The 25,656-nt window shown below is 50.2% G+C and overlaps 8 protein-coding genes across 8 annotated transcripts; 3 read left to right on the plus strand and 5 right to left on the minus strand.

Moving 5' to 3' along the window:
- Positions 1-378: 378 nt before the first annotated feature.
- Pdw03_3457 (ENTH/VHS) lies at positions 379-2,773 on the minus strand (the record flags this gene model as incomplete). Its single annotated transcript, XM_014676684.2, has 5 exons — positions 379-1,238; positions 1,295-2,069; positions 2,129-2,410; positions 2,474-2,606; positions 2,706-2,773. 5 exons carry the CDS (start codon positions 2,771-2,773, stop codon positions 379-381), a joined length of 2,118 nt encoding a protein of 705 aa, XP_014532170.2.
- Positions 2,774-3,175: 402 nt separating this feature from the next.
- On the plus strand, positions 3,176-6,498 carry Pdw03_3458 (Peptidase C19, ubiquitin carboxyl-terminal hydrolase 2; the record flags this gene model as incomplete). The annotated part of the gene is made up of 2 exons (XM_014676683.1): positions 3,176-3,406; positions 3,463-6,498. 2 exons carry the CDS (start codon positions 3,176-3,178, stop codon positions 6,496-6,498), a joined length of 3,267 nt encoding a protein of 1,088 aa, XP_014532169.1.
- Positions 6,499-7,324: 826 nt separating this feature from the next.
- Pdw03_3459 (Cytochrome b5, putative) lies at positions 7,325-8,055 on the plus strand (the record flags this gene model as incomplete). The annotated part of the gene is made up of 3 exons (XM_014676682.1): positions 7,325-7,443; positions 7,646-7,772; positions 7,891-8,055. 3 exons carry the CDS (start codon positions 7,325-7,327, stop codon positions 8,053-8,055), a joined length of 411 nt encoding a protein of 136 aa, XP_014532168.1.
- Positions 8,056-8,953: 898 nt separating this feature from the next.
- On the minus strand, positions 8,954-13,140 carry Pdw03_3460 (RNA binding effector protein, putative; the record flags this gene model as incomplete). The annotated part of the gene is made up of 5 exons (XM_014676681.2): positions 8,954-9,020; positions 9,070-10,045; positions 10,099-12,373; positions 12,433-12,680; positions 12,744-13,140. The coding sequence occupies 5 exons, from the start codon at positions 13,138-13,140 to the stop codon at positions 8,954-8,956; spliced, it is 3,963 nt and encodes a 1,320-aa protein (XP_014532167.2).
- Positions 13,141-15,111: 1,971 nt separating this feature from the next.
- Pdw03_3461 (Glycoside hydrolase, family 43) lies at positions 15,112-16,219 on the minus strand (the record flags this gene model as incomplete). The annotated part of the gene is made up of 3 exons (XM_014676680.1): positions 15,112-15,357; positions 15,421-15,891; positions 15,959-16,219. 3 exons carry the CDS (start codon positions 16,217-16,219, stop codon positions 15,112-15,114), a joined length of 978 nt encoding a protein of 325 aa, XP_014532166.1.
- Positions 16,220-18,153: 1,934 nt separating this feature from the next.
- Positions 18,154-19,422, minus strand: Pdw03_3462 (uncharacterized protein; the record flags this gene model as incomplete). Its single annotated transcript, XM_014676679.1, has 2 exons — positions 18,154-18,971; positions 19,026-19,422. 2 exons carry the CDS (start codon positions 19,420-19,422, stop codon positions 18,154-18,156), a joined length of 1,215 nt encoding a protein of 404 aa, XP_014532165.1.
- A 1,210-nt stretch (positions 19,423-20,632) lies between these two features.
- On the minus strand, positions 20,633-21,208 carry Pdw03_3463 (uncharacterized protein; the record flags this gene model as incomplete). The annotated part of the gene is made up of 3 exons (XM_066100495.1): positions 20,633-20,974; positions 21,094-21,101; positions 21,157-21,208. The coding sequence occupies 3 exons, from the start codon at positions 21,206-21,208 to the stop codon at positions 20,633-20,635; spliced, it is 402 nt and encodes a 133-aa protein (XP_065955895.1).
- Positions 21,209-22,687: 1,479 nt separating this feature from the next.
- Pdw03_3464 (Serine/threonine-protein kinase ste20) lies at positions 22,688-25,332 on the plus strand (the record flags this gene model as incomplete). The annotated part of the gene is made up of 4 exons (XM_014676678.1): positions 22,688-24,622; positions 24,685-24,784; positions 24,832-25,166; positions 25,228-25,332. 4 exons carry the CDS (start codon positions 22,688-22,690, stop codon positions 25,330-25,332), a joined length of 2,475 nt encoding a protein of 824 aa, XP_014532164.1.
- Between the last annotated feature and the right edge of the window lie 324 nt (positions 25,333-25,656).

A 25,656-nucleotide genomic window follows, 5' to 3' on the forward strand; every position in this document is an offset into this window, starting at 1 on the left:
CGATTAAGGAGCGGGTAACCTTGTTGTGGAATGCCTAAGGCAGACGACTCTACGCCAAAAAAAGGTTCTAAATGGAACATTCCAGGTATGAGGTCTAGCGTCTCACAGCTACATAGTAATAACATCCATGGTACAAAAAAATTGAGCACCCTTGAGAATGCCCCTAAAGAGTCCAGGAGGATGTTGAGATCCTGAAATTAGCTCTTAGCAGTAGAGGCAGCAGAGGCACTGTGCTTTCGTGTGTATTTAAGATCTCGTCATTGACCCACTTCAAGCTACACACAATCAATCTGCTAAAAAGTCTTCAGGTATCATCGGGCGAGAATTTAAAGGTCAAAAATTAAATCCATAGATTATGCCAAACGAAATGCAATTACGCTATAGCTCAATCAAGTTTTCCTCCACCGGTCGTGCTGGTTGCTGATAGGGCGGCTGCGAAGTCTCATGTGCATACGACCCCGGTTGTCCGGCGTTATTTGACGGATAGACGGATGGCGCAGCGTTGGGATGATGTTGAGGCTGGGCCTGTGATGAGTAATAGTAAGACTGAGAAGGGGCCGTTATCTGCTGATGAAGTGCTGGCGCAATAGACGGCACAGAATAGCCTGGCGATTGCACATGCTCGGCAGATGCGTGTTGCTCGGGCACAGGGGTAGGACCGCTGGGAGGCGCACTGGCCTGATACTGAGATTCCCGATGCATTATGGGCGACGGCTGGTATGGAGGTTCCGCGCCGGGTAGCTTGGCTGAGTCTTGGTCGTGTGGTCCTGCGTAATATGAAGCCGGGGCACTTGGTCCTGGGGTATTTGTATAGTTATTTGGAATGGCGTTACTAGGTGAAGGTGATCCAAGTGTCGGGTAGGTATTTCCTCCCCAAGCAGGACGGTGAGACTCATTTGTGGGGCCTCCTTGTTGAGGTTGTGATGGGTAGGCGGGATTCTGGAAAGCGCTGGGTGGACCTTGGAACCCATCGCCGTTCACCTGCTGCGGTGCATACATGGTGGTGGGTGGGCGAGAGCTGTCCATCTGAGTTCCATAATAGAAATTCTCAGCTCCACTCTGAACATCGGGGGTGTGAGCAGGAAACGATGGCTGAAGATTGGGATATTGCGCCGCCCCAGGAATAGCTCCAGGGCCAAGGTTGTGTTGGGAATAAGCCATGGTCAGACGCTCTTCCAGCATCCGATCATAGTAACGTACAACTGTAGAGAGCTTGGCATGGAGATCCAATAATGTATCTGATTCAATTAGCTTGCGGTTCTATACATGAAGATGGTAAGACTGCTAAACTTACCATGTTTACTCATGGTCTCTCCATAGCTCCGAGCCAGCTTTGGTCGAAGCGCACCGATACTCTCATATAGCTCTTGGATCTGCGGCTCTCTAAGAATTGTGCCCGGCGGCTGATGCTGAAGCCTATCAACAAGTGTAGAGAAGAGATGAATGTTCTCGGTTTCAACAGGGGTTAGTTCGTATGGGTTTTTGGGCAATGAAGCGGGCGTGCTAGTTGAATCGCGCAAGGCGGAAATTGAAGTGGGCACGTTCTTCAATGCGGCCGCATGGTTTTGCTTGTGTTGTTCCATGTCACGCAGGGATGCTTCAATCGCAGCCTTGAGGTCCGCATCTTCCTCGTCCATATTCTGTTCCAGCCCTGGGGCAGGTTTGGAAGGTTTTGGGGCGTTACCTGTCTGCGGTACAAACCCCGAAGAACTTCTACCCTCCGCTTCATCGAGACTCATTTGCAGCGCTCGACGCAAATCCTCATCGAATCCTGTATCTGCTTTGCCGGCACGAGGTTCCATCGTGTTAGATTTGCTGATTGAGTTGTTCTTGAACGCGGATCGATCCGAAATTCCCGGCGGCGCAAAAGACTTGGAGTTCAATTTAGCATAGCATCCATCATCTACTCTGACCGGCTGCAGAATTCCAAGGTGCGGTAAAGGAATGGTCTTGCTTGAACACTGTGCGTCGAATACGTTGCCGCAGTTGCGGCAGTGGTGTTTCCGATTCATAAAACTGAAGGCAGTCCTACATCGCATGCAGACTTCAGAGTCGATCCATTCTGGAGGCTGAGACGGATTCACAGATTAGCTTTTACCTCAGAGCGAAGGAGTTGAGGCACACTCACTGCGCTACTTTCCAACATACTGCCGCTCATTTCTGTCTTTGGTGGAAACTGGTACCCTTCGCTCTGCAATTTGCGATATGTCTCTCCCAAATACATCAAATCCATACGGCTCTGTGCAGCCATAGCCCAGTTCTGAATGAGTTCCAATATTTTCCCCCGTACCTCCGCATTGAGAGGAGCGCCTTCAGATTTCAGCAACGAGACAAGGTTGTCCATGAATTCCCGAGACGCGATCTCAGCCAAGAAATGTGTGCCTCCGTTCTTGACACACGTATCCGTTAACTAGAGTGGCGGGCTTATCAGCTCTTGTTCTGAGCCTATCATTAACCGGGGGCAGTTTTTCACCTTCAGTGTTGCCAACTGAATGTTGGGATTCCTATTCTCGAGTCGTCGTTTCAAAGACCTCATTCCATCCTTGGGCTGAACGCTCTTTGATCGAACCATGTCTGATATTTCCAGGTTGAGGGCAATGTCTTCCCTAAGAGTGAGTAAGCCATCTGATCATTCACTTCAGAAAATCCCGGTACGCAGCACCGGTACAGATATGCATGATAACAACGCGGCAATCAAAACTCACAGGGAGGAAGCTGTCGCCCGCTCGATTTGCTCATCGAGCGGCGAGGTTGAAGAGAACCAGCCTGCCATGGTGAAATCTAAACACCCGATGCGTGTATTAAATTAGTGGGACACAGATCACAGTAGCGTTTCAGGAGGCCAAGACACTAAAATGCAGTAAATTTGAAGATCAGACTGGTGTGTTAGAGGAGGAGCTTCCAGGCACCTCAGTAGTGACTAAGCCCCTGGCGTCATAGGCTGGGGGCGGTGAAGTGCTGTCATCTGATTACCCCAGAGGCACATCGTCCCGCATTGCGTCTCTGGATCTGTCCTCTTTACTTGAGTCGGTCTTTCGTTGTTTGCGTTTGTCATTTGAACTTGATCAACTCTTGGGCGAATTGGTTACGCCAGCGGTTTGGCTTTACATTCTTTGCTTCTCTGATCTTGGACACAACCATGCGCTAAGTCCGTTTGTCGCTGCCTGGATCTACCATGTCCTCCGATGCGGCGACTTTGCCATCTCCCCCCAAAATGCCACCGTGGAAGGACAGCCGGCGTCCTTACTCGGTGGGGGACGGCATGAACACCAGCGGACAACTCTGTAGGCCGGATTCTTATCCCAAGGGCAAGGCCTCTCTCATTCCACCGCGGCGACCTCGGTATCCCAATATCAAAGATCTGCAAGACCAGGCTGCTGCGTTAAATTTTAATGATACTACGCCGGTATGTTCCGCATTACTGCAAGTCTTGTGAGTTGTTTCTTCTAAAACGGATCACAGCTTAGTGTTCTCTTGCCAACGGCTGTCGATGCAATCGAAAAAGCCAGAAACCTCGCTGATGACGACTACAACGACAAAGCCTACATCCAATACCTTCGGGCTTCCGAAATCACTATAAATTTAATTCCCCATCATCCAGACTATCGAAATGTCAGCCAACGCCCTGATTGGTACAAGGAGTTCGCCGATCTAGTGAAGGCGGTGCGATCCAAACAAGGCACTATGGATGCGATCAAACGAGACATCATTGAGGACAATTTGGTTAGTGGTATGCAGCCAATCGGTATCTTTACATCTAGATCGCCAGAGCAGATTTCTGACACGCCACGGGGCCGTGAGAATCGAGACTCTGGAACAAGCTTAGCAAGAATGCCAAGTCCGACCGAGTATCAAAGGATGCCGGAGACAGAGGCACACTCAAAAAGATTTTCCAGTCCTCCGGATGACATGCTTGCGCAACGTTTTGCCAAACTCAAGGCGTCTCCGCCTTCCAACCAGCATGGGTTGGGAGCAAGTACTTCTGGACCGGGAAGCCCAGTTGTAGGATCTGCAGGGCAGACCCCACTTCATCCATTGAACATGCCTCTTGGGACATACAGCTCTCCACCGCCAAGACGACCATTGGGACCTCGCGGCATGGTAGCCTCATCTAATGTGCCGACCATTCCACCGAAGCTTCCGCTTAACACATCGTTACCACGTGCTCCAGACCCGGCTTATAGCCCCGTTTTCACCGTACCATCAAAGCCCGCGTCCAACCCACCGAGAAGGTCAACGGAGAGCATACACTCAAATAATCCAAGATACTCACAATTCAGCAACTCACCACGTGTCAGTCCAACCCGGGGAGGCTTTGATGAGAACCCCTATAGAGCTATGACGCCCAATGGCTTGAATCCGGCGCGAGAAACGCGAAGCAGCTCACCCGACTTGCCGTACAGCACAACTATAACTGCACGGAGCCTCCTTGAAAACCTGCGGAAATTCAATGTGCTCCTGATCGATGTTCGGGCCCGAGACCAGTATGATAATGGTCACGTTTATGCAAAATCCATCATATGCATAGAACCCGTGGTCTTAAAAGAGAACGTGTCAGCGGAAGAACTAGAGGAGCGACTCGTTGTTTCACCGGAGCATGAGCAGGCCTTGTTCGAGAAACGGAATGAGTATGACCTTGTTGTTTACTATGACCAAAGCGCCGATTCCGTCAGCTACCTCGCTGGCTCGCCGGTGGGGACATCAGCACCCCATCTCAGGGCTCTTCATGATACCCTTTACGAGTTCAATGCATACAAACCGTTGAAAGCCGGCCGGCCTCCGGCTCTGCTGCTTGGTGGATTGGATGCCTGGATCGATCTTTTAGGGCAACAATCCCTTGCGACATCCTCAACTGCTGCCGTCATGAGTTCTCTGCAGGCCAGAAAGCCGGTTCCTAAACCCGGTCGGCCCCTCGGAAGAGTGCCTACCATGGCTAGTGCGAATTCAAGCCTTGAAATTCGAAAGAGACGACTGCGCGAGTTCACTCCTTTGAATTCCAAGGAGCTGTCCGAGTGGATGGAGAAATCTAAAGTCGAGGAAATTGACACGAGCACCTATGCCGAGGAAGACTCACTAACGGAAGAACCCGAGGATACTGGGCCAGAGCCTTCAAGTGCATTTGTCCACACATATGAGGCTTTCTTGCGTCGGTTCCCTGAACCGCACGATCTTCAACAGTCCATGATGCACGCGGGTCCCCCTCCTTCTGCCGCTGCCCCGAATTATGCTGCGCACATGTCTGTGGCCCCCTCTCGGCCACCCCCTGCAGTGCCCCGCCGAAGCTACAGCGGCGTCTCTGATGGACGGCAAATCCAACCCCATTTACACCGACAGAATTCGGCAAACCGAACCGCCCTATACACTCCAAGCTCCCGGCTAGATCGCCTCAAAATTCCTCGGACTGGATTGACCAATTTCGGTGTGACGTGCTACATGAATTCCACTATCCAATGCCTCAGCGCAACAATTCCACTGAGCAGATTCTTCATCGACAACCGATTTCGCAGTTATGTACAAAAGAATTGGAAGGGATCCCAGGGCGTAATGCCGGGACTCTATGCGAACCTGACCCGGTCGCTGTGGAAGAACGACGTCGAGGTTATCATGCCGACCTCGTTCCGGAACTTCTGTGGACGCTTGAATCGTGAATGGGCCATCGACCGGCAGCAAGATGCCAAAGAGTTCTTCGATTTTGTGGTGGATTGCCTCCACGAGGACCTCAATATCAACTGGCAGCGAACACCGCTTCGACCGTTAACTTTTTCGGAGGAGATGCAACGAGAGCGAATGCCGATGACCAAAGTCTCCCAAATTGAATGGGACCGATATTGCCATCGAGAGGAGTCTTTTATCTCGTCACTATTCGCAGGACAACATGCCAGTCGACTCCGCTGCACGACTTGTCAACAAACATCCACTACCTACGAGGCATTCTACAGTATCAGCATTGAAATCCCACCGACAGGTGCCGGTGATATCTATCAATGTCTCCGTAGCTACTGCCAGGAGGAGATGCTGAGCGGCGACGAGGTTTGGAAGTGCCCACACTGTAAATGCAAGCGAATGGCAACCAAGCAGATCATCATCACACGGGCGCCCCAGATTCTCGTTGTCCACTTCAAGCGCTTTTCTGCATCCAAGACCCAAAGTGCACGGAAGGTCCACACCCCCATCGAATTTCCGCTTCACGGTTTGCGGATGGACGATTTTGTGATCTCTCACCCTCACCCCCCCCCTCCTGAGCCCGGTTCGCCGCCCACCACCGGCGCCACAGTCCCGCCATTTACTTACGATGCCTTTGCGGTACTGCGGCATCTCGGGTCTTCAATGGGCAGCGGACACTATATCTCACTGGTCCGCGATGCAGAGCGGCAGTGCTGGCGGAAATTCGATGACGACCGGACCACAGACTTCAATCCGCGGGACCTTCGATCTCGGGAGCGATTACAGAACGAGCAGGCGTACATTGTGTTTTATGAGCGAGTCCCGGCGAAATGAGCGTTTTGATTGCTAGCATAATGTCATGATCACGATTGGATACCGGATTTTTTTTGGGTGTAAATTATGATACACACATTATTATGGATATATCTTTTATAACTATCTCCGTACTTACTCCTCACTACCGTCTGTACTATACATCTCTTGGAATGTCCCTTCAAGCCAGAAGCGGATACCGACGGTGCTACCCGAGAATTGATACCCCGAGGCTACGGTAACGACACCAGTTGACTTCATATTCGACGTCTACTAACATACTAGTACCATGGAGATCCAAGGCTTGAAGACTTGAAAACGTATACTCCACCCCAAACCTCCCGAGGTCTTCATATGGACTCTAATAAGCAGCCCGTGATTCGTCACTTTCACAACACGGTGTATGTTGTACTCTGTGCATACAGCGTAGATTCAATTCGACTAATAATGAAGCAGTGAGATAGAAAGTAATCGAACCTTGGTATATTAAACCCCATCCAATAAGACATCCTTGTTGATTTTTCCCCTCTTATAAGCCGGGTGCAATTCACGGCATCAAAGTCCCTAGTACCTGGGCCCCACACGAGACCGCCCGGTACCAGCGACATCTTGGGGGTTTCTTCTTCTCGCTTCTTTTACTACTCTTTTCTCCTCTTTTGCTACACTTTTGCTGACTATTTGGTTGATTTCCCCCGACATAATCCGTAAGTTCTCTTGTCCTATCTCCGTCCCAACATTTCTCGGGGTTCTCCTATCGCCAACTCCACTCAACAGATCCTCTCCTTCACTTGCCCAGTCTTTACAGACACCCGACTGACAATCGATCATTCAGATACATCAATTCACCATGTCTGAAGTCAAGCAACTTACCTTGCAGGAGGTCTCCGAGCACAACACCAAGAAGGATCTCTACTTGATCATTAACGACAAAGTCTACGACTGCACCACATTCTCCAATGAGCATCCGTACGTTGTCTCCCTATCTACCCACTGCCACCGACTCTAGAATCCCAATACCTGAAGCCAAAGAACAAGCGAGAAGAGAAGAGGGGGGAGCGAAAACAAAAACCCAAAAAAAAAGGCCTCCTCTGCCCATTATCTTCCCTCTTGCATAGCTTCACCCACCCCAGATTAAACCCCAAGACCACCAGACTAACAAAATCAACAGCGGTGGCGAGGAAGTTCTCCTCGATCTCGCCGGCCAAGATAGCACCGAAGCTTTTGACGACGTCGGCCACAGCGATGAGGCGCGCGCCCTTCTCGATGACATGTTCGTCGGCGACGTGAAGCGCCTGGTACGCAACCCACCCCAAAGCATCCCACAACCCATGTGTCGTCTCTTCCTACCTTCAGCCTTCCCCCAAGGACCCCCACACAGTCACACACACACCAGTACTGACTCCCTGAAAATAGCCCGGCGACCCCGTCTCCAAGACCAAGGTAACCACCAGCACAGACTCCTCGTCTTCTTCCTCCGCCGCCGGCTTCGGCGTCGGCCTCTACGCTGTTCTCCTCATCGGAGGCGCTATCGCATACGGCGCATACAACTACCTCCAGGCTCAGCAGGCTCAGCAGTAAACTGGCCGGCTGGTGGGTTATTAGTTTTGCAATTGGACGGTTTGCTGTGAGAGGATTTGCGATTTTATGTGGTCGAAATGCAGATCTGATATTCAAAGACCTGCCTATCCATGCGGATGGGAGTTGTTATGGCTAAAAGAGCAAAGAGAGCGTTTTTTTTTTCGAGATTCGGGCCTTATGAGTATCCATCTTTTTTTTCTAACCTTTGTTTTTTTTTATCTCTTGAGATGTATTGTCGACATACCTAGGATTCTTTTTTTTTTCTTCGGAATTGACTATCAATGTGATCTGTGATGAGTGTGATCAACAAATGACCCGTTCAGGCTTACGGCCTTTGGGATCAGTCCTGGCGGAGTCCTTTACTCCTTTGGGAATGAAACCCCCCATGGCATCCCCTCCTCTCCTCTCCAACATATCTCTACGTTGGAAGATCTCCAAAACCTCCAATTCTTTTTTTACATTAGGTAATTTTTAATAGCCCGAACTAGAAGCGAGATAAGGAGATTTGGGGTCCGAGATTGGCTATTCGATGGCGTTCGATCCTGTTCCTCTCCTTGGTAAGTTCTCATTTCTACCATAGCATGTCGGCTAGATTTGGGATAGGATGCAATGGAGGTTCGATCCATGACAGAGTCAGATTACTTGGATTAGCCACCTGGGCATTCAACGCTGTCTCTTCCAAAGAAGAATCGTTTAAGGTCCTTCACTTTGTAGACAATCTGAATCAGATCTGGGAAGTAGCTACAAGAAAAGAAGACACAATAGGATGAGAAGAGTCCAAAAGCAATAGATGCAAAAAAAAGAAAGTCTTTTTAAACCGAATATTCATGAAAGAGATGCCAAAAACAAAAGTTTGAAAACAAGAAGTGAAGGATAAAAACCAAAAAGAAAAAAAGACCTAAAATGAGACTGTTCCCGCTCGCTCAAATTTAAAGCAGAGAAGGGCGATGTAAGAGTCGGTTTCTCTATGTCGAATCAAAACCACTGTCGCTATAGCAAATCATAACCACTCACCGCGCAGCGCCGTGAAGTCCATTCTGCACAGCTTCCAGGATCATCTCCTTGGCCTCTTCCAGGCCACTGAGGCTACCCCGGATCTGAATCGCTTCACCCCGAGCCTGGTCCTTGGGCACATTGATACGGCAACCGGTCTTCTTGCGGATGGCATTGATCTGGCTGCCGCCCTGGCCGACGACGAAGCGGTAGGTCTTGGGATCCGGTAGGATCAGGTAGCCCGTCGTGGACTGCTGGGTAGCGGAGGCGAGAGCCTTCTCGATGACGGCGCGGGCCTTGGTCACGTTCTCCGGGGTACCGCTGAGAACCCAGGGGAAAGGACTAGAGGCGACTTCCGCAGAGTTGTTATCGACGATGGTCCAGGAGTGAGCATCGGCGGTTACGCTGGGGTCATCAATGATCAGGGGCATGTCAGTGCCTTCAGCGGTGGTGCGCGTGTCCTCGGCGGCGGAGGGAGCAGGCACGGGCACGGACTGGCCGGCGTGGTCGACAGTGACCTGGTAGTCATTGCGCAGGCGGCGGAAGATGTGTCCATTGTCGGCGAGGACATGGTGCAGGTGGCTGGGGACCTCGATGGTCTCCGCGTGCTGCTCCTTCAGCATGGACTTGAGGTGCTCCTTGGCGCTTTCGACGGCGTTGCTGGGGCCCTTGAGCTTCACATCGGTGCGGCCAGAGCCCTGCTTGGGGATATCAAGGGTGACGTTGAACTTGGACTCGATTCCACGGCGGGTGTCGCCTCCACGGCCGATGAGCATGCGGTGCTGAGCGGTGGGGACGTCGAGAATCTCCGTAACCTGGTCCTGGCGCTCCTTGACGAACTCTTCGATCGCGGCGATGATGCTCTCCACGATCTTACCGTTGCCCTCGAGGCGGATGGTCGACTCGCTGCTTTCAGGACGGGGGAAACGGACCATTCTGGCGGCACTGCCGTCAGTTGGGCCACCAGCCTCGGTGACAATCTTGCGGATGTTGGCACCTATGTTAAGTCAGTGAATGAAGATAAACATATTACGTTACATGAGAACATACCACCCCCACCGATCAAAGCCTTGTGGTATTTCTTCTCAACCTCAATGGTCTTGACCACAGTCGCATCGAACTCGCTAGCCCGCTGCTGCAAGATCTTCTTGGCCTCGGCAACTTGCTGCTTAGTGCCCTTGACACGAATCTCCACGCGGCCTGACGCATCCGGCGCATCGTTAGCGTTAGGGACATCAATCTGAGCACCGGTATCAGCGCGAAGCTTGTCCATCTCACGGCCGCGCTGGCCGATCAGGGATGCGACCTGACTCTGGGCGACAGAAATGGCGGCAGAATGACCGTGCTCAATGACGTATTGCAACAGGCTGAGGATCTCGTCACGAGCGGCGTCAGCGCCCTTGCTAGGGCCCTTGACCAATACTTCATCGGGAGCCTGCTGAGCACGCTGGGGACGAACACCACCTGCATCGCTGCCGGTTTCCGTGGAGTCATCGTTGGCAACGGTTGCGCGGGGGAACTGGACACGGACGGAGTAACGATCCTGGAGACGGTTGACCTGGTTTCCGCGCTGGCCGATCAACTCGCGGTGGTATTGGGCGGGAACCTTGAGGATGTGTGTGGTCTCATCTTCCAGCTTCTTGCCCATGTTGATGATGCGCATGCGAGTAGCATCCGCTTTGGCCTTGGGTCCCTTGACCTCGACCTTCCCGTTCTCCACCTTGATATCAACATCGAACTCCTCGCGGAGCTTGTTGATGTTTTCACCACGCTTGCCAATCAGGAAGTTTGCGTACTTCTGGGGGAAGTCGAAGCTGATGGTGTAACCACGCTCCAGATCGTCCTTCTCCTGTTCCACGACGAACGCCTCTACCTTGGTGACTAGTTCAGCCACCCGGGCCGAGGGACCACGAAGAGAAACCTCACATTGAGAACCCTTTGCATCACCGATAATGGCACGCACAGGAATGCTGTCCTCGCCCTTGGCCTCCTGCTCGCGGGCGATGAATTTACGGACCTTCTCCTGGTATTTTGCGGGAACGGAAACCGTCTTCGCAACAATGTCGAGCTGGTCTCCGAGAGCACCCAGAAGGAATTCCTGGGCCTCTTGCAGACCCTTCTCGAAGGCTGCAATATCAGCGGAGGAGGGGCGCTGTCTTGGGATCTCAAAGCGAGAGGCAGTTGCGGAGGGGCCTTCATAAACAAGAACAACTTCGGGGGAGTTGATGTCATCCGGCACCATCAGGTGGACGCCGTAGTCACCCTGGAGGGTGCTTGCGCTTCGGTCGCGCAGGTACTGGTGGAAGTACGGGTCGACAGAGACGTGGCGGAGTCTAGAAGGCGGAAGAGCCTGGACTAGGTTCATGATATCGGAACGGGCACGAATGGTGTTCTTGCCGTCACGAGAGTACACCTCCCAAGTGACAGGTCCACCGACGCTAGGAGGAAGCGCAATGTGTGCATCGTAGGTCGATTCGAGTTCCTTGATGATCTGGCGGCGACGAAGATACTGCGAAAGAGCGCTTGCGTGGGCATGAGAACCGGCAGGAGCATTGGGGTGCTGGCGGGACAGATCAATGCTAGCCATCTGCATGCTTGTCGCAAGATCCATAGCGTGTTCAATACCAGCCTCGATCTGGTCAAGGGGACCAGTGATGGTGAGGAACTCACTCTCATCGGAGGCAGGGGGCAGGACAATGGCGCATCCAGTCTGTGCAATGAACCGGTGCAGAGCGTCGGCCTCATTACCCAAGATGAACTGATGCTGGCCACGGTTGATGGCTAACTGGCGCAGAGTAAGCTGCTGGTGCAATTGAGCAGCCAAGCGCTCAATCTCAGCTCGAGCTTCCTGTGCGGCAGCCCGTTCACCGGAAATCAAAATGTGCTTATCAGGCACAGGAACGAATTGGACCTGGCCGGGGTTAGCCTCCTGGGGAGGGGCCTGGCTCGACCAAGTATCATAGCGCGGTACATTGATCTGCGCTTTTGTGCGCTCTTCAATGGCCCGCACGTTGGCGTCATGTGCACCTGCGATGAAAGGGAAGAACTCAGGAGGGACGGTCTTCAACCGGAAGCTCATATTTGAGCCGCGCTCCTTGACAATCGCCTCAATCTCACGCCGGGCCATCTCTGCGGCCACGGCATCTCCCTCGATCAAAATATCGATAGTATCATCGTCATCATCGTCGGCACCAGCAGCGTTACCGTCGGCACGGGGGACCTGAACACGGGCACCGGTGCGGGTCTGGATATCCTGCACAACGGTACCTTGGCGGCCAATGATGTGAGCGCGTGCCGATGTAGGAATGGGAACACGGACGGATTGCTATTGAAATGAATAGGGTGAGCCTAGAAACTCATCTTTCGCACGTCCAATCCACATACCTTAGATCCAACCTGCTGAGCCACCTCGCGGAGAGCCTGACGCACCGCATCTACGGAGCCCTTTCCTTCGAAAATGATTGAGCCACCAGGGCCACCGCGCATATCAACATTGGCCTTTGATCTCCGGGAAATATCCCGGAGGATATCACGCAGAGGCTTCTTCATCTGTCCACGGGGTTGCATCTGGGAGGGTGCTAGGCGGAGCTGCTCTATGTGCTTTCCGGGGAGGGCCATGATACGGGGGATCTCTGTTCCAATGTCAAAAAAAAAACTTGTTCGATTCAGGGGGAGCCACAAAATGATCCACATACCCATTGACTTCGCGGGCAAGCCATTTGCGACAGTAGTGGCCGCGGACGATTTCTTCGCACCCCATGTAGCGGCCGCGGGCGCAGCAGGCTTCGGGCCGCTGCCCAACGCTGGGAATAGTTCTTCGGATTGAACATCGAATGTCGGAGCCTTTTTAGTGACGGGTTTGGGGGCAGATACCGGTGAAACAGTTTGGGCGATGATGGTAGGCTCGGGAGGATTGGAGTCAACGAGGAAAGGCTGTTCAAGCTGCAGCGAGGTTGGAGGGGGGTGTTTGAGATCCTCCTCATCCACGGTTTCCTCCACAGTGGGCTTGTGCGCCTCGTCGCGGGCGTGCTGCTGTTCCAACATGGCAGCGAGGGATCCGCCGTTGGCAGAGGTTGATGCTTCAGAAGCCATTATAAGAAATGGAGATTGACAAGGTCAATCAGGGTAGGAGACAAGGTTGTTAAGATGGACTATGCACAAGATCCTGCAATCACGGCCAGGTCAGTACGCAATCACAATAGATCACCGGAAATCTTGACTACAATCAACGGTGATGCCCAGACTTTGAAATAACTCACAGGTGATATAATATCCTTCCTCTTTTGTAATTGAGTGGGATATATAGCTTTTTCGTTCAGGAGAGTGCGGATGCAATGCAGGAAGATGCAATAGCGATTTGGACTAGCAAAGCGCCGAGTATCAAAAAAAAGAAGGATACAGGGGCTCAAAGAGAGGAGCCACCTGAGAAGAAAGCGTGGAAAGTGTGGGAGAGAAGAAGAGGTGAGAGGTGAGAGAAAGGTCGAGAACCCCGGACAATCCAGAAAGTCCAGAAAAGGCCAGCTCGAGTCTCCGGGGGGGTTTTCTCCGAGTCCGTGACTACACTTGAGCGCTTTTTTTTTTTTTGAGACACTTGAACTCTTTTCTTCTGGATTTGATGAGACTTGAAAGTAATCGATAGTAATTGACAGGAATAGATAGGAATAGATAGGAAATTGACGATCAACATTTCCAGCTGAATTTGAGCAATAATTATAGCTGTAATGGCTATTACGCTCATTCGGATACGTGTTGCAACGCAAGATCCCTATCGCAAAGCCATGATATAATCTCAATTGCATTTCACAACTTATGATTTGTACTATTTTATATCCCAGAAGTCGATTCCACACGTGGTCACGGTGCGGCAAGTGGCCAATTGATGATGCACGTCACTGTGGCTACTAATATATTTTAGGGGGATGACTTTCAATGACATTCAAGCGGACTCAAGATTTCATTAACAAATTGATGATCTGTTCGTTTCTTTTTCAGATGTCATCTATCCCCAGGCTATCCACTGTGGCAATATCTTTTAGGTCACATAGATTGGAGTTAAGACTGGCAAGGTCTCGAGTGGCCTTTCGACGTGTACTCCTAATGTGCCTTTCTGTTTGATCTCTATCTTAATTCTTGCTTAGGATCACTATCCATCCCTTTCCAAGCATAGCGGTCATCCAAAACTCAGCTATGAAATTCTTTGCTTGTGTGGTTTTTGTCCGGAACTATAGGTGGCTCCATTGTCACCAATGAAAGTGACAAAAATCACCAACACCATCAGTGACCATTAATGTGATCTACATTGTAGATGGGCACACTCTAACCCTAACGATTAATAGCCCGTTGGGCCAAGCTCTAATAGGTAGTCCATTCACCCCTGCTGGGAATTTGCGGAAATCCTCGCCCTAGGCTTTACGAGCCAGAACCGACTGCCTGGAGTCTGTAGATACCTGTTTTTACCAATCTCCAGAAAGGGACGTCTCGCTAGTTCTAATCTAGGTACCTGAAACGATTCTTCTTGAAAGTTGGCTATGTATGCGGGCCTGGCTGCTTTCCGGTGTGGCTTCGCCGGTTGGATTGTAGGAGTGGTGGAGACAAACTATGTCGGTACGCGTGTCAAGATGACTGGGGAAAACTGCCCCGAGAATGATATACAGGCATGCTTCTATCTTGTAGTTGGCGCTCCCAATTTTGAAGGTTTGGGGTATGTGACCAAGGAGATGTTCATGGTGCGACGTGCAAGTGGTGGGAATTCAATGCCAAAGACAGGGGAGATAGCATTCTCAGGCAAATGGACATGGGTTTCAACGCAGAAGAATTGTAAAAAAACAAATCTCGGGGAATTGATTGACCCAAATCAGACAATCAGGGCCTAATTATACAACTAAGAATTACCACACACCAAAAGAAGCGCATCCTGACAGTAATCAAGACGGCACGGGTCTCGTATAACCGAGTGCAATACCTCCAACAGTATAGACAGAGCTCAACTATTGACAGGAAGAAAGAAAGGACTGAAAAAGAATCAGCATGGGCCTCGTGGGCCAGCCATGAGAAGTTTGTACATTAAGTGGCCTTCACAAAAGGCCAACCGTTCTCCCAGCCGAGGGCGTTCCACGCGAATCTGTAGTTCGCGCTGTTGGATTCTGTGGTGCTCTGCTTGGTGGAAAGTGGGTAGTAATGGTAGTACATAATCACTCCGAGGTCTTTGTCATTGACCACACCAGGGCCACCGGGTCCAAAGATTTGGTCGTGGCTGGAGAGGAGCATCGTGCCACCGGTCTCCTTACAGGATTTTCCGTCAGCATCAACCTACAACATTGAAATGTTAGTGAGAGTGTCTTTTTGAATGAACCAGAAGATTGGGAATCGTACAAAATCACCAAGACCGGTCGTAGATCGGCAAACACGAATGTGGTACTCAGCACCCTCAGCAGGGAATGTCTTTGTATAACTGCCCGCAATGCCAGCGGAGTAGAGAAGATAGTAGTAGTCACCGTGCTTGAACTCGTACGAGCCCTCCTCGCGGTGGTTGAGGGTAGCATTCCAGGAGATTTGGTAGGGAGATGCGCCGCCAACTTTCAATGGAGTCTCCATCTGAACCTGGAAAATATCGCCCCAGAAGGAGCCAAAGTTCATGAAGTCCTTGCCACCGATGGTGATCCAGGCAGGATCGATGCGGTTGTAATTGTCGTTTGCAGGGAGGCCAACGGAACCGTGGTCTGTCCAGCTACCAGGATCCATGGTCTTTGATGTTGCTACACCGATCTGTGAGTTCTGGGTACCGATCTTCGACAGGACATAATACATGTAGTACTGATCGTTCTGGTAGTGAACATCAGGGGCCTATAACGTGATTCGTGCTAGCGGTGAGCTTTGTGTTGATTCCTGAGGGGTTTCCGGTCATTCTTACCCAGATGTTTTTGCTGTCCACGCCGTCGACGGTAATCGTGGACCCATCTGGCAATGCCGAGCCAAGATCTTTCCAGGGGCCCTTTATTGATGGCGAGCTATGAATACTAACCCCAGTACCCGTCGAAAAGCGGTAGTATTTGCCATCAGACACACGCTGGATCATGGCAGGGTCATGGGCCCAGCAATTGCCTGTGCAAGGACCCTGGTTGGGATATGCGCTGGCGAGTGCAGTCAAGAGAAGCGGAATGAGACCAAACATGATGTACAGACAGAAATGGAATCAGGCTGTGAATAGCCACGCCCTCCAAAGGAAGGAATCACGTCCAATTTATGTTGATTCGGTCTACGCCATTCGCAGCTCCCCGAGTTGGGCCCCCGAAGTATGACCATTTCGCATATGAGCAGTTGATCCAATCATCAGCTACTAACCCCTGTTAATCTCTTTGGGCAATGTAAGGCGCATCTCAGTATTGAGTCTGGTCTAGATAGAGTCGGCCCCGAAAGGGGAGTGCGCATTACCGAGCTCTAAGGAGTTCTGCTTCTATGGACCCTTGGATTTTTTTTTAAAAAAAGATTTGTTTTCTGCATAATGAAAGACTTCCAATGGCGCATAGTGTATGCAACTACGGAGTAGTCCGTCTTATATGGACTTTTCTTTTATCTTTGGGATGTCTCCCATTGTGCAAGGCGCAGTCAGCACATATTGGTTTTAGCTTCAATTCGATATTGTGCACATCTTCCTACATGAGCTACATCGGTGACCATACAACTTAGAAGCCTAGAAGCTAAAGGTCTCGGCAGCAGTCTCAGCGTCAGGAACAGGACAGAAGATGCATTGTTCGCTGCAAGTGTATGCTGGTTCCACATTCCCATCAGCAAGGGAGAGAGCATCTTCCCAGACACTAGTGAATTCTATTGGCTTTGAGAGGCCAAGTCGATCTTGCAATTTTAAATTCATCCCTAATTCTTGTTGTCTTCAAAAAAGTGTGAAATCCATCATGTTCCACTAACTTGCGTGGCTTAACTCTTGTTTACGCCGTGTGGGTGATCTGCACCCATGTGGACCGATTGCGGACGATACTAAGCCAATCATCTGAGAGGGCTCTATGCTGTGATCCGGCACTAACTCAACTACTCCGTATTTGAGATTAGAAGACGCCAAAGAAAAGAGTGCGTGTCATGCGCGTTCGTCAGAGTCTGTGCAGATGGTCAACTCTCATCGAAGCAGCGGTTAGGACTCGTTTCGCCATGTTGATAGTCAATTATCCCAAGTGCCAAAGATCGGGTTTACTTGATGTGGCCTAAGAAAATGGTCCATTCAATCTGCACCACAAGAATAATCTCCAATATAACACATCACCCGGACCGTACATCGCCCCATCGGAAAACCGTAGTCTTGAGCCTCTTTGGGCCCTAGTTTAAGGCCTAAAAGCTTGATGTAGATACCTTAGTCCTAATCTCAGTAGTGTCTCTCTCAAGTAATCATACTCGTGCCAAGAACATTCAGCGGGGCAAAGTCTCAGTCTATAGTGATTGGAGTTCCCGCTATAGTGGAGAGGCATCAAAGCGAGGCGGGGTTGTTGATCTGGAGCCAAACTGGGGTTGATAAGGGGCGGGGTTTGAGAGCCTCTTGGGAAATGGTCTAATTGATTAGCATCACAATGCCAGGACAAGGTTGAGCTTTGCCAACAATTTATATCCTAGAGCCAAGAAGACATGCAAAGGATGCAGGGGAAATGCAGCTTGGGTTTTCTCTTTTTTCTTTTCCAATTTTCTTTATCCCTCCTAGACCATAGCAAGCACTCACGAGATCTACCTAATTCACCGACGTCTTATAAATATCGATGTTTGGTACATTAGCGCGCATTGCTATCAAGGTGAACCAGAAACCGTGCTGGTGGCTTAAAGACCACGGTATAAAACCGTTAACATACGACGAGAAGTAGTATGAAATTGAGTTCCATTGGAAGAATCTAACAGACATGTCCTTCCGGTAATTCATGACACCAGGATGACCCTGCGAGGAACAGCTGCAATCCCTCAAAGTTCAATACAAAACACAGCCACAGCTGCCCACCCACATATCATCTGTTCTTCACCCTCACCCCAAAGTCTCTCTGTATTTCAGGTTTGGGGTCAATTACCCCACCAAAGCGTACATGAATGCCACCCCGACCTTGGCCATGGAAAAGCCTAGAGACGACGAGATGAATCAGTTCCCGGGCCTGGCATGGTAGTCGGGTCTTGGTACTGTGAGTTCCAGCGCTGCCAATCCGACTCGAGTTGGAGGGAATGATGTTGAGCAACGTCGAATGGACCCTGTTGCGGCACGAGATAGTTGGCTTGCATTCCTTGAGGAATGGGAGGGTAGCCCTGTTGCCAATATTCATGCGTTTGACGTTCTGCGATCTCGAGCTCTTGCTTCCTTTGAAAATTTTGGCTGATCATATTCTTCAATTCTCTGATCTCCGTGAGTATTTCTCGGAGCAATTCAGTTTGTTCACTGTCGGTGACATTTGGGGTGGATTCAAGCGGAGAGAGACGGATTGCATTCACGCTGCGAAGCCGAGAATATGGTTCTGGAGTCTTGGGGCCTATGAACTTAGAATTCGAGGCTGAAGAGACAGCATGGACAGGGGGGTTGGGCCAAGGTTTGCCTAGATCACTGGCCTTTTTCTCCTCCCTGACTAGCCATGAACGAAATGAATCGACAACACCGTACTTCGGGGTCGGGATCGTCTCCCCAGTGAGAATTTGTCTCCATTTGGGAAGAACTTTGTCCAAGACATCATCTGAGAGAATTCGGTTACCTTCATCATCGGTGGCCAAGGCGACATTCCAGTAAGGAGATCGGACAGTCCAGGCAACGGAGCCGGTCACGTAAAAGACGTCGGTGTGCTTTCTCATTGCGTCTTTGTCGCCCCGAGTCATCACACCACGCATGTCATAGTCAAATTGTAGGGTTCGTTTGGGGTCAATGACGAGATCATCATCCGTATTGTCTTCTTGAGCTTTCCATCATGTCAGTATCGTTCACCGAGGCTCAGAATGAACAGTGTCTTTACCGTTCTCCTGCTCACAGAGATCTTCGAATGATATCTGTTGATCTGGAATAGATCCCAACTTCTGCAGCAGCCTTTCATGTGCTTTATTGTCCATGAGAACAAGGAGTTTCACCATCCATTTCTGCCTATCGGTCAAAGAGTCGGGGACTTGGAGCCTCTCAATGTGTTCCAGGATAGCAGATGTACCAAATGGGAGCAAAAGATGAGCTAGTAGCTCTGGGATATCCGGAGAAACTGGTTTATTCTCTTTGATTTCGCTAAGCCACCGAGGAAGGAATGCAGCAAGTTCTGCTGCCTTGCATATTTTGCTACCGGACAAGACTCGAGACAACAAGTGGCTGACTATGGCATCCTCGGGTGCAGTAACAGCCTGAGGAGATATGATGCTCTCCGCCATAATGCTGTGTTTTGAGAAAGGAAGGCACCTGGAGAAACGTGGGAGTCAAGGAAAGTGAAAAGGAGAAGTTGGGGTTGACACGAGCAGACCAGTGAAGACAGTTGACTTGTGTAGTGGACAAGAGAACTGCAGTTTTGCAGGAGCAGCGTGATAAGACAGACAAGAAATTTGGGAAGAGACAACTCCACACTACAGGTGTCGATGATAAAATTGTTAGAGTCTAATTAAAAATGAGTGCCTTTGCGTAAAAAATGGATTGAATAGGTGACAACAGTAGAAGGAGACGAGGAAACCTGGCAACGAGAGAAGCCCTATCACTTACAAAAGAAACGAGCCAGGCATGTGAGCTGCCTAGCTAGGCCGTGTCAGTGTTGATGGAAGGAGAGCTGGCATGAAGAAAGGTGGAGAAAAGAGTGGGAGAAGAGCATTGGAGGTAAACAGAAGTGGTTGCCATGTAAGCAATCCCCGTACACTACTGATTTCCAAGCTACATCCGAGGACACTCTTTGTTAATCTAGATGCATCTTACGATATACCCTCACAAGATTTAGAGTATCTTTGAATTTCCCTATACACAGATTAGATACAAGAAACCAACCCGGCTCGGAGTAAACGGTAGCTGCGTGGGTTCTTAGAAATAGGATACCTGTGATATATCTACCAATCTTGAAAACTTGTGCACTATCAAGTGCCCAGATAATTTGATTTAAGCCAAACGTTCAACTAACTCATTACACCTAGACATAGTCCGTGACATATCCTCGCCGAAGGATTAACAAGCTTTCCATGGAGACCAGGTGATGTTTGTCGCTGGTAGTGGGATAACTATTTACCTGAGGGAAGCCTTCTTGCCACAGCTTTTCGTTCTGTTCTATTTTGCTCGAACTCGTGACCGTTTGCGAGACTGCTCTGATCTATCGAAGTAGCTTTAGTGGGGGCTTCACCATCCTGGTCACCTCCAAGCCTTCCCCTAGTAAACCCTTCGAGGTATTCATGCTCTCAGCTCATTGAACAATGAAGAGACATTTGGCCACAACTAAGTGAAGAAGCAGGATTACTGGGATGCGAGTGGACAAGGAGACGAAAGGAGATGTTCAGACAAGCCAGATGGGCGAAGAATATGGTTGCACTTTGCACCTTCATCCTGTAATAGCATCAAGAAGCACGCACCTGAGATGTCAATATCCGTATGTCATTGGGATTTGCAAATTCACATATCTCGAACCTTGCCTAGGTCAGGTTCAACTGCGCGGAGCAAATTTTGTTCTCGTTGATGACGAAGATCAGCACTAAACATGTAGAGCGAGTTTCCAGAGTTCACATCAACGTACGAACTAGCAGGCCAGATACCCTCCTTTGCCTGGCCACTGTTCTCTGTATTATCTGTGACACAGACAACCTTCTGATCAGATGAGAAGGTGATTCCACTAGGCAGATTCAAGCCACCAGCAATAATGTGCGCATCCTTGGTGACGGGATCAATGGCACCGCTAGCTGTCGTGGTCTGCAGTGTCAATGAAACCTGGCAGTCGTAGAGGGTACTGAGAAGCAGCTAAGTGCTGTACGGCAGAGTCACGAACATTCGAGCCGCCCGTGTTATGATGCTATCATAACCAACCAATTTGCCCAATGCTGTTTAAAGGAATGTGTTCAAGCATTTCAAATTTCAACAGAAGCTTCTTTGAGTGATGTCAGTACATCCACACTACTTCTAGACTCTACAATGGCACGCACTGATATTCTTGAGGGTTATCCTGCTAAACGAAATGTTTGCAGCCCGGCGCATTTCTGTAGTGGACTGTGAAGGTCTCGTCTTGCTTCAGAAGCCTGATAATTCAGGCAACCACCCCCATTTTCGACCGATGTGCCCTTTCCCTCTTGTCTCTTTCCAAATACTCCGAATCTCGGATCGTATCACGAAGGGCAGATATCAAGACTTGCCTGTTCAACTGAGATATGAATGCGTAAAAAGCTCCATGGTAGTCAGATTAACTAACATTTATCAACCCCATTTTTCCCGGTGTCTCAGGCCCTATATCTTAGGTCCTGCTTGACTGGACCAACAGTGAGGCGAAGAGGATGTTCAGACAAGACTCAATCTTTGAATGGTAGTTGACCAGTCGAAAGAGGCCCTTGGAGCCCGGACCAGGTCTCATCCGTTCTCATAAGTAGTCTTAATTTGGGGTGGGGTGTAAACGCCAAAGCCATATTACAGATATGCCATCTACCGATCCAAGTTGGAATGGAAGGAGGAAATGGGAGTGGCATAGTAGAAACAAGGTGAACAGACTATTATCAAATTTATAGTGTCTGCCCGGAAGATTCACGTATGTTGTAGCAAACGGCGGGGGAGATCTTGAAGGCGACCAACGGTGGCACATGTGGAAGAAACATACCCCGAAGCCCACGACTCAACAAATCGGTTAGAATGGCCGTAATTTCAGCAGGGGATCTATGCGAGGCGGGTTTCTTGTTAGGGCTCAAGGGTCTAAATTAACAGCCCAATGCCCAACCCCCAAGAATCTCTGCTGAGTGTTGGCTTGCTTTTTGTCACACTTGACCCGTCCAACCCTGTACGATTTAACCTTGTTCGGACGTGTTCGGCTCTACCTGCCAGGGGAAAAAGGGGACCTGAACGGAGTTACAGGGACTTGTAGGCTATTTGCTTGTGGTGTGGTAATTCGGAGAAGAACATCTTTGCACTACAACATATACCAGAGATGAAGTAGAATTTAGTATTTTAAAGTGGATCTGGCATGGAATCCGTTGACATAAGAGGAATATCAAACGGGGAAGTCTGAGACCAATTCTATTCTTAGGATATAATCTGGGCTAAATGATGATGGATTTCTTTGACTTATTCGCGTAGAGTGTCTCTGACTCGATTCTATAGTATAGTCTAGTAAAAAATTGTTTCTGTATAACATTAAAACATTGTGAAGCTATTCGTTCCTACTTTATATATCCCAAACCCCGTTCCAAGTCCCCATAAACCTGTCAAGCCGCCCCAGCCACCCGACTCCTTTTCCTAACACTCCACGTGCTAGACATCAACCTCCTCTCTTCTTCCAAATTTCCTTCCAATCTTCCATTCCACCCATCGTCAAGAACCTTCGGGGACCCGGTCATTCTCCGCGGCCGTAATTCCCCTCAGGTCGTGAACTTGGTTGGTCACAAAAAATAATAATAAAAAAAACCTCCTGCATCTGACCCCTCCTCGGCCCAATTTCAATCTGTCTCGTGTAAAGACAGAAATCTGCCCACCATGAATCAGGACAATTTCCCATTGAAATTTCGTCGAGCATCTAGCAAACTTCACAAAGAAGCCCCTAGCTTCAGTTCGCGCATTCTTCGGACTCATCAGAGCACCACATCGTTGAAACGCACCCCCTCCGCCCCCGTCTATCCACGTTCCTCTCCCAGCGGCAGTCGCGAGCATTATCGAACACGATCAAACGCCCAATTCCCAGGTTCTTCCTCGTCATCGCTGGACCAGAATAGTGGCGGTCTATCGCCTTCCAACGACGAATCAAGTGGCTTCTTCTCCAATTTGACCTCCCGGTCTCGCACCCGCAGTTCCAACCGGTTTTCCTACAACGAGCCGAGCTCGGATGAATTGAATGCCCCTTACGAAACGCGGGGCATGCTTAGTGCATTGGATGAGAATAGCGCCGAGACTGATCCTCACCCCCAGCAAACGCCCGGACTTCGCTCTGCCCACGCCAGCCCCGATACCCGCGGACGCCATTCACTTCGCCAGTCAGCTAGCTTCACCACTCTAACACACCGAATGGATTCCTTCGCTCATCGCGAGACTGAAAGGCCGCCAAATGCCGCCAAACGTAACTCCGACGATGGCAATCCTCCGGCCGCTCCCCGAACGAGACAAAGCAAAAAGGCCAGTTTTTCCAGATTCGTGGACAGTATGCTTGGCACGCCCGGTCGCAATATGAAAATCTCGGCTCCAGAGAACCCGGTCCATGTGACCCACGTCGGCTACGACAATCAGACTGGCCAATTCACCGGTCTTCCCAAAGAATGGCAGCGACTACTACAGGAGAACGGCATCTCGAAGAAGGAACAGGAGGAGCACCCGCAGACTATGATGGATATCATGCGATTTTACGAAAAAAATACCCGTGGCGACAGCGATGATGAAGTATGGCACAAGTTCGACAATGCGCAAGCTGCTCAAGCCGCGCAAGCCACCAGCCCAAGGGATCAAACATCGCCACCGGGAAGTCCACGATTCCCACAAAATCACGAAAGTAGCTTCGAAAACCCACGATCCCCCCCGCCAATCCCTCGCGGGCCTCCGGCAGGCCCGCCGTCGGTCATGTCTCCTCCACTCGGCGGTATGATGCCCCATCGTGCTCCCCCGAAACCGCCCACCGGGATGACCTCCTCCCGCCCTCCTCTCCAACCTCTGGTCTCGAAATCATACGGAGTCCCGCAGCGAGCTCCCCAGGATAATTTTGCTTCTACTTTTGGCACTCCGACTATCTCGGAATCTGAGCCAGTGCCCGCATCGCGACACCGCAGTCGCTCCAGCTCCCGAAATGCCACCCCTGCCCCCGGCGTCTCCAGCGGCCCCAATGTTACCACTGTCATCGCATCCCCAACACAATACCAGCGGCAACAGGAGCAGGTCATGGCCGCAGCCCAGCAGACCTTGGAACGGAATCGTACCCAACGCCAGCAAGCACAGCAGACTCCCGCCATCTCCACATCAACCACTTCTCCAGCGCCAGATCTTTCATCTGGGTTATCACCTGCCACGCGCGCTCCACCTGCTGCTAGACCTAGACAGCGCCAGCAGCGACAGAGCAGCGCCTTGGACATTCGGGCGCGCTTGATGTCAATCTGTCATCCTGGTGACCCCACACAAATTTACTACAACTTCAACAAAATTGGCCAAGGTGCCTCGGGTGGTGTATACACAGCGTATGAGCATCCTCACAACAACTGTGTTGCCATCAAACAGATGAATCTAGACCTGCAACCTAAGAAGGACTTGATTATCAACGAGATCTTGGTCATGAAAGATAGCAAGCACAAGAACATCGTGAACTTCTTAGATAGCTTCTTACATGGCCTGGATCTTTGGGTTGTGATGGAATACATGGAAGGTGGCAGTCTTACAGACGTGGTTACCTTCAACATTATGAGCGAGGGACAGATTGCAGCTGTTTGCCGAGAGGTGAGTACATAATGGTTAATTTCGTTGAAAGAAGACCATGAGATGCTAACTGTTAGGACTAGACTCTGGGTGGTCTCCAGCATTTGCATTCCAAGGGTGTCATTCATCGAGATATCAAATCCGACAACATCCTGCTGGCATTGGATGGTAACATCAAGCTGAGTCAGTTTTACTCTGTGTTGTATCAAAATCATGCTAACAATCTCCAGCCGATTTCGGTTTCTGCGCTCAAATCAACGACTCGCAGAACAAGCGGAACACCATGGTTGGTACCCCGTACTGGATGGCCCCCGAAGTTGTTACTCGCAAAGAGTATGGCCGCAAGGTCGACATCTGGAGTTTAGGCATCATGGCTATCGAGATGATCGAGGGCGAGCCGCCGTACCTGACAGAGTCTCCGTTGCGAGCACTCTACCTGATTGCTACGAACGGAACACCCACCATCAAAGATGAGCACAACCTATCACCGGTTTTCCGCGAATTCCTTCACTTTGCCCTGAAGGTTGACCCGGAGAAGCGGGCGTCAGCTCATGACCTACTGAAGGTATTTACTAGTTCCCATTTCCTATGGCTTTCGAAGCGAAAACTGATGTCTTTCCCTTCAGCACCCGTTCATGTCTCTGTGCGCACCACTATCGCATCTTGCCCCCTTGGTCAAGGCTGCTCGTCTTAGTCGCGCCCAAGAAAAAGCTCAAAAAGGAGGTGCTTGAAGAGGATGTTGATGAATGACTGCTTTTTTTTTCTAATTTTCCCAAGTTTCGGTTTAATTTCGTCGTACTTGATATCTCTTGACGTCTTGCTCAGATACCCCGTCACTCCCGATGTTTCTTCTAGATCCCAACGTGCACTACAGTACGTTGTTGGAATCCGTTTATGTACCCAGTCAAGTTCTTTATTTACCTTTTTACATCGATTTTTCGATGAAAATGACTCCATTTCATGAGCATGTTTGTTGCCTGTGATATCTGCTTTGTCGCTCACTTTCTCTGTATTGATGTCGGCGTCTTGGTAATTTCTTGTAGTGCTATTTGCCT

This window comes from Penicillium digitatum, chromosome 1 (genome assembly GCF_016767815.1).
Source record: "Penicillium digitatum chromosome 1, complete sequence".
NCBI classification, from domain to species: Eukaryota; Fungi; Ascomycota; class Eurotiomycetes; order Eurotiales; family Aspergillaceae; genus Penicillium; species Penicillium digitatum.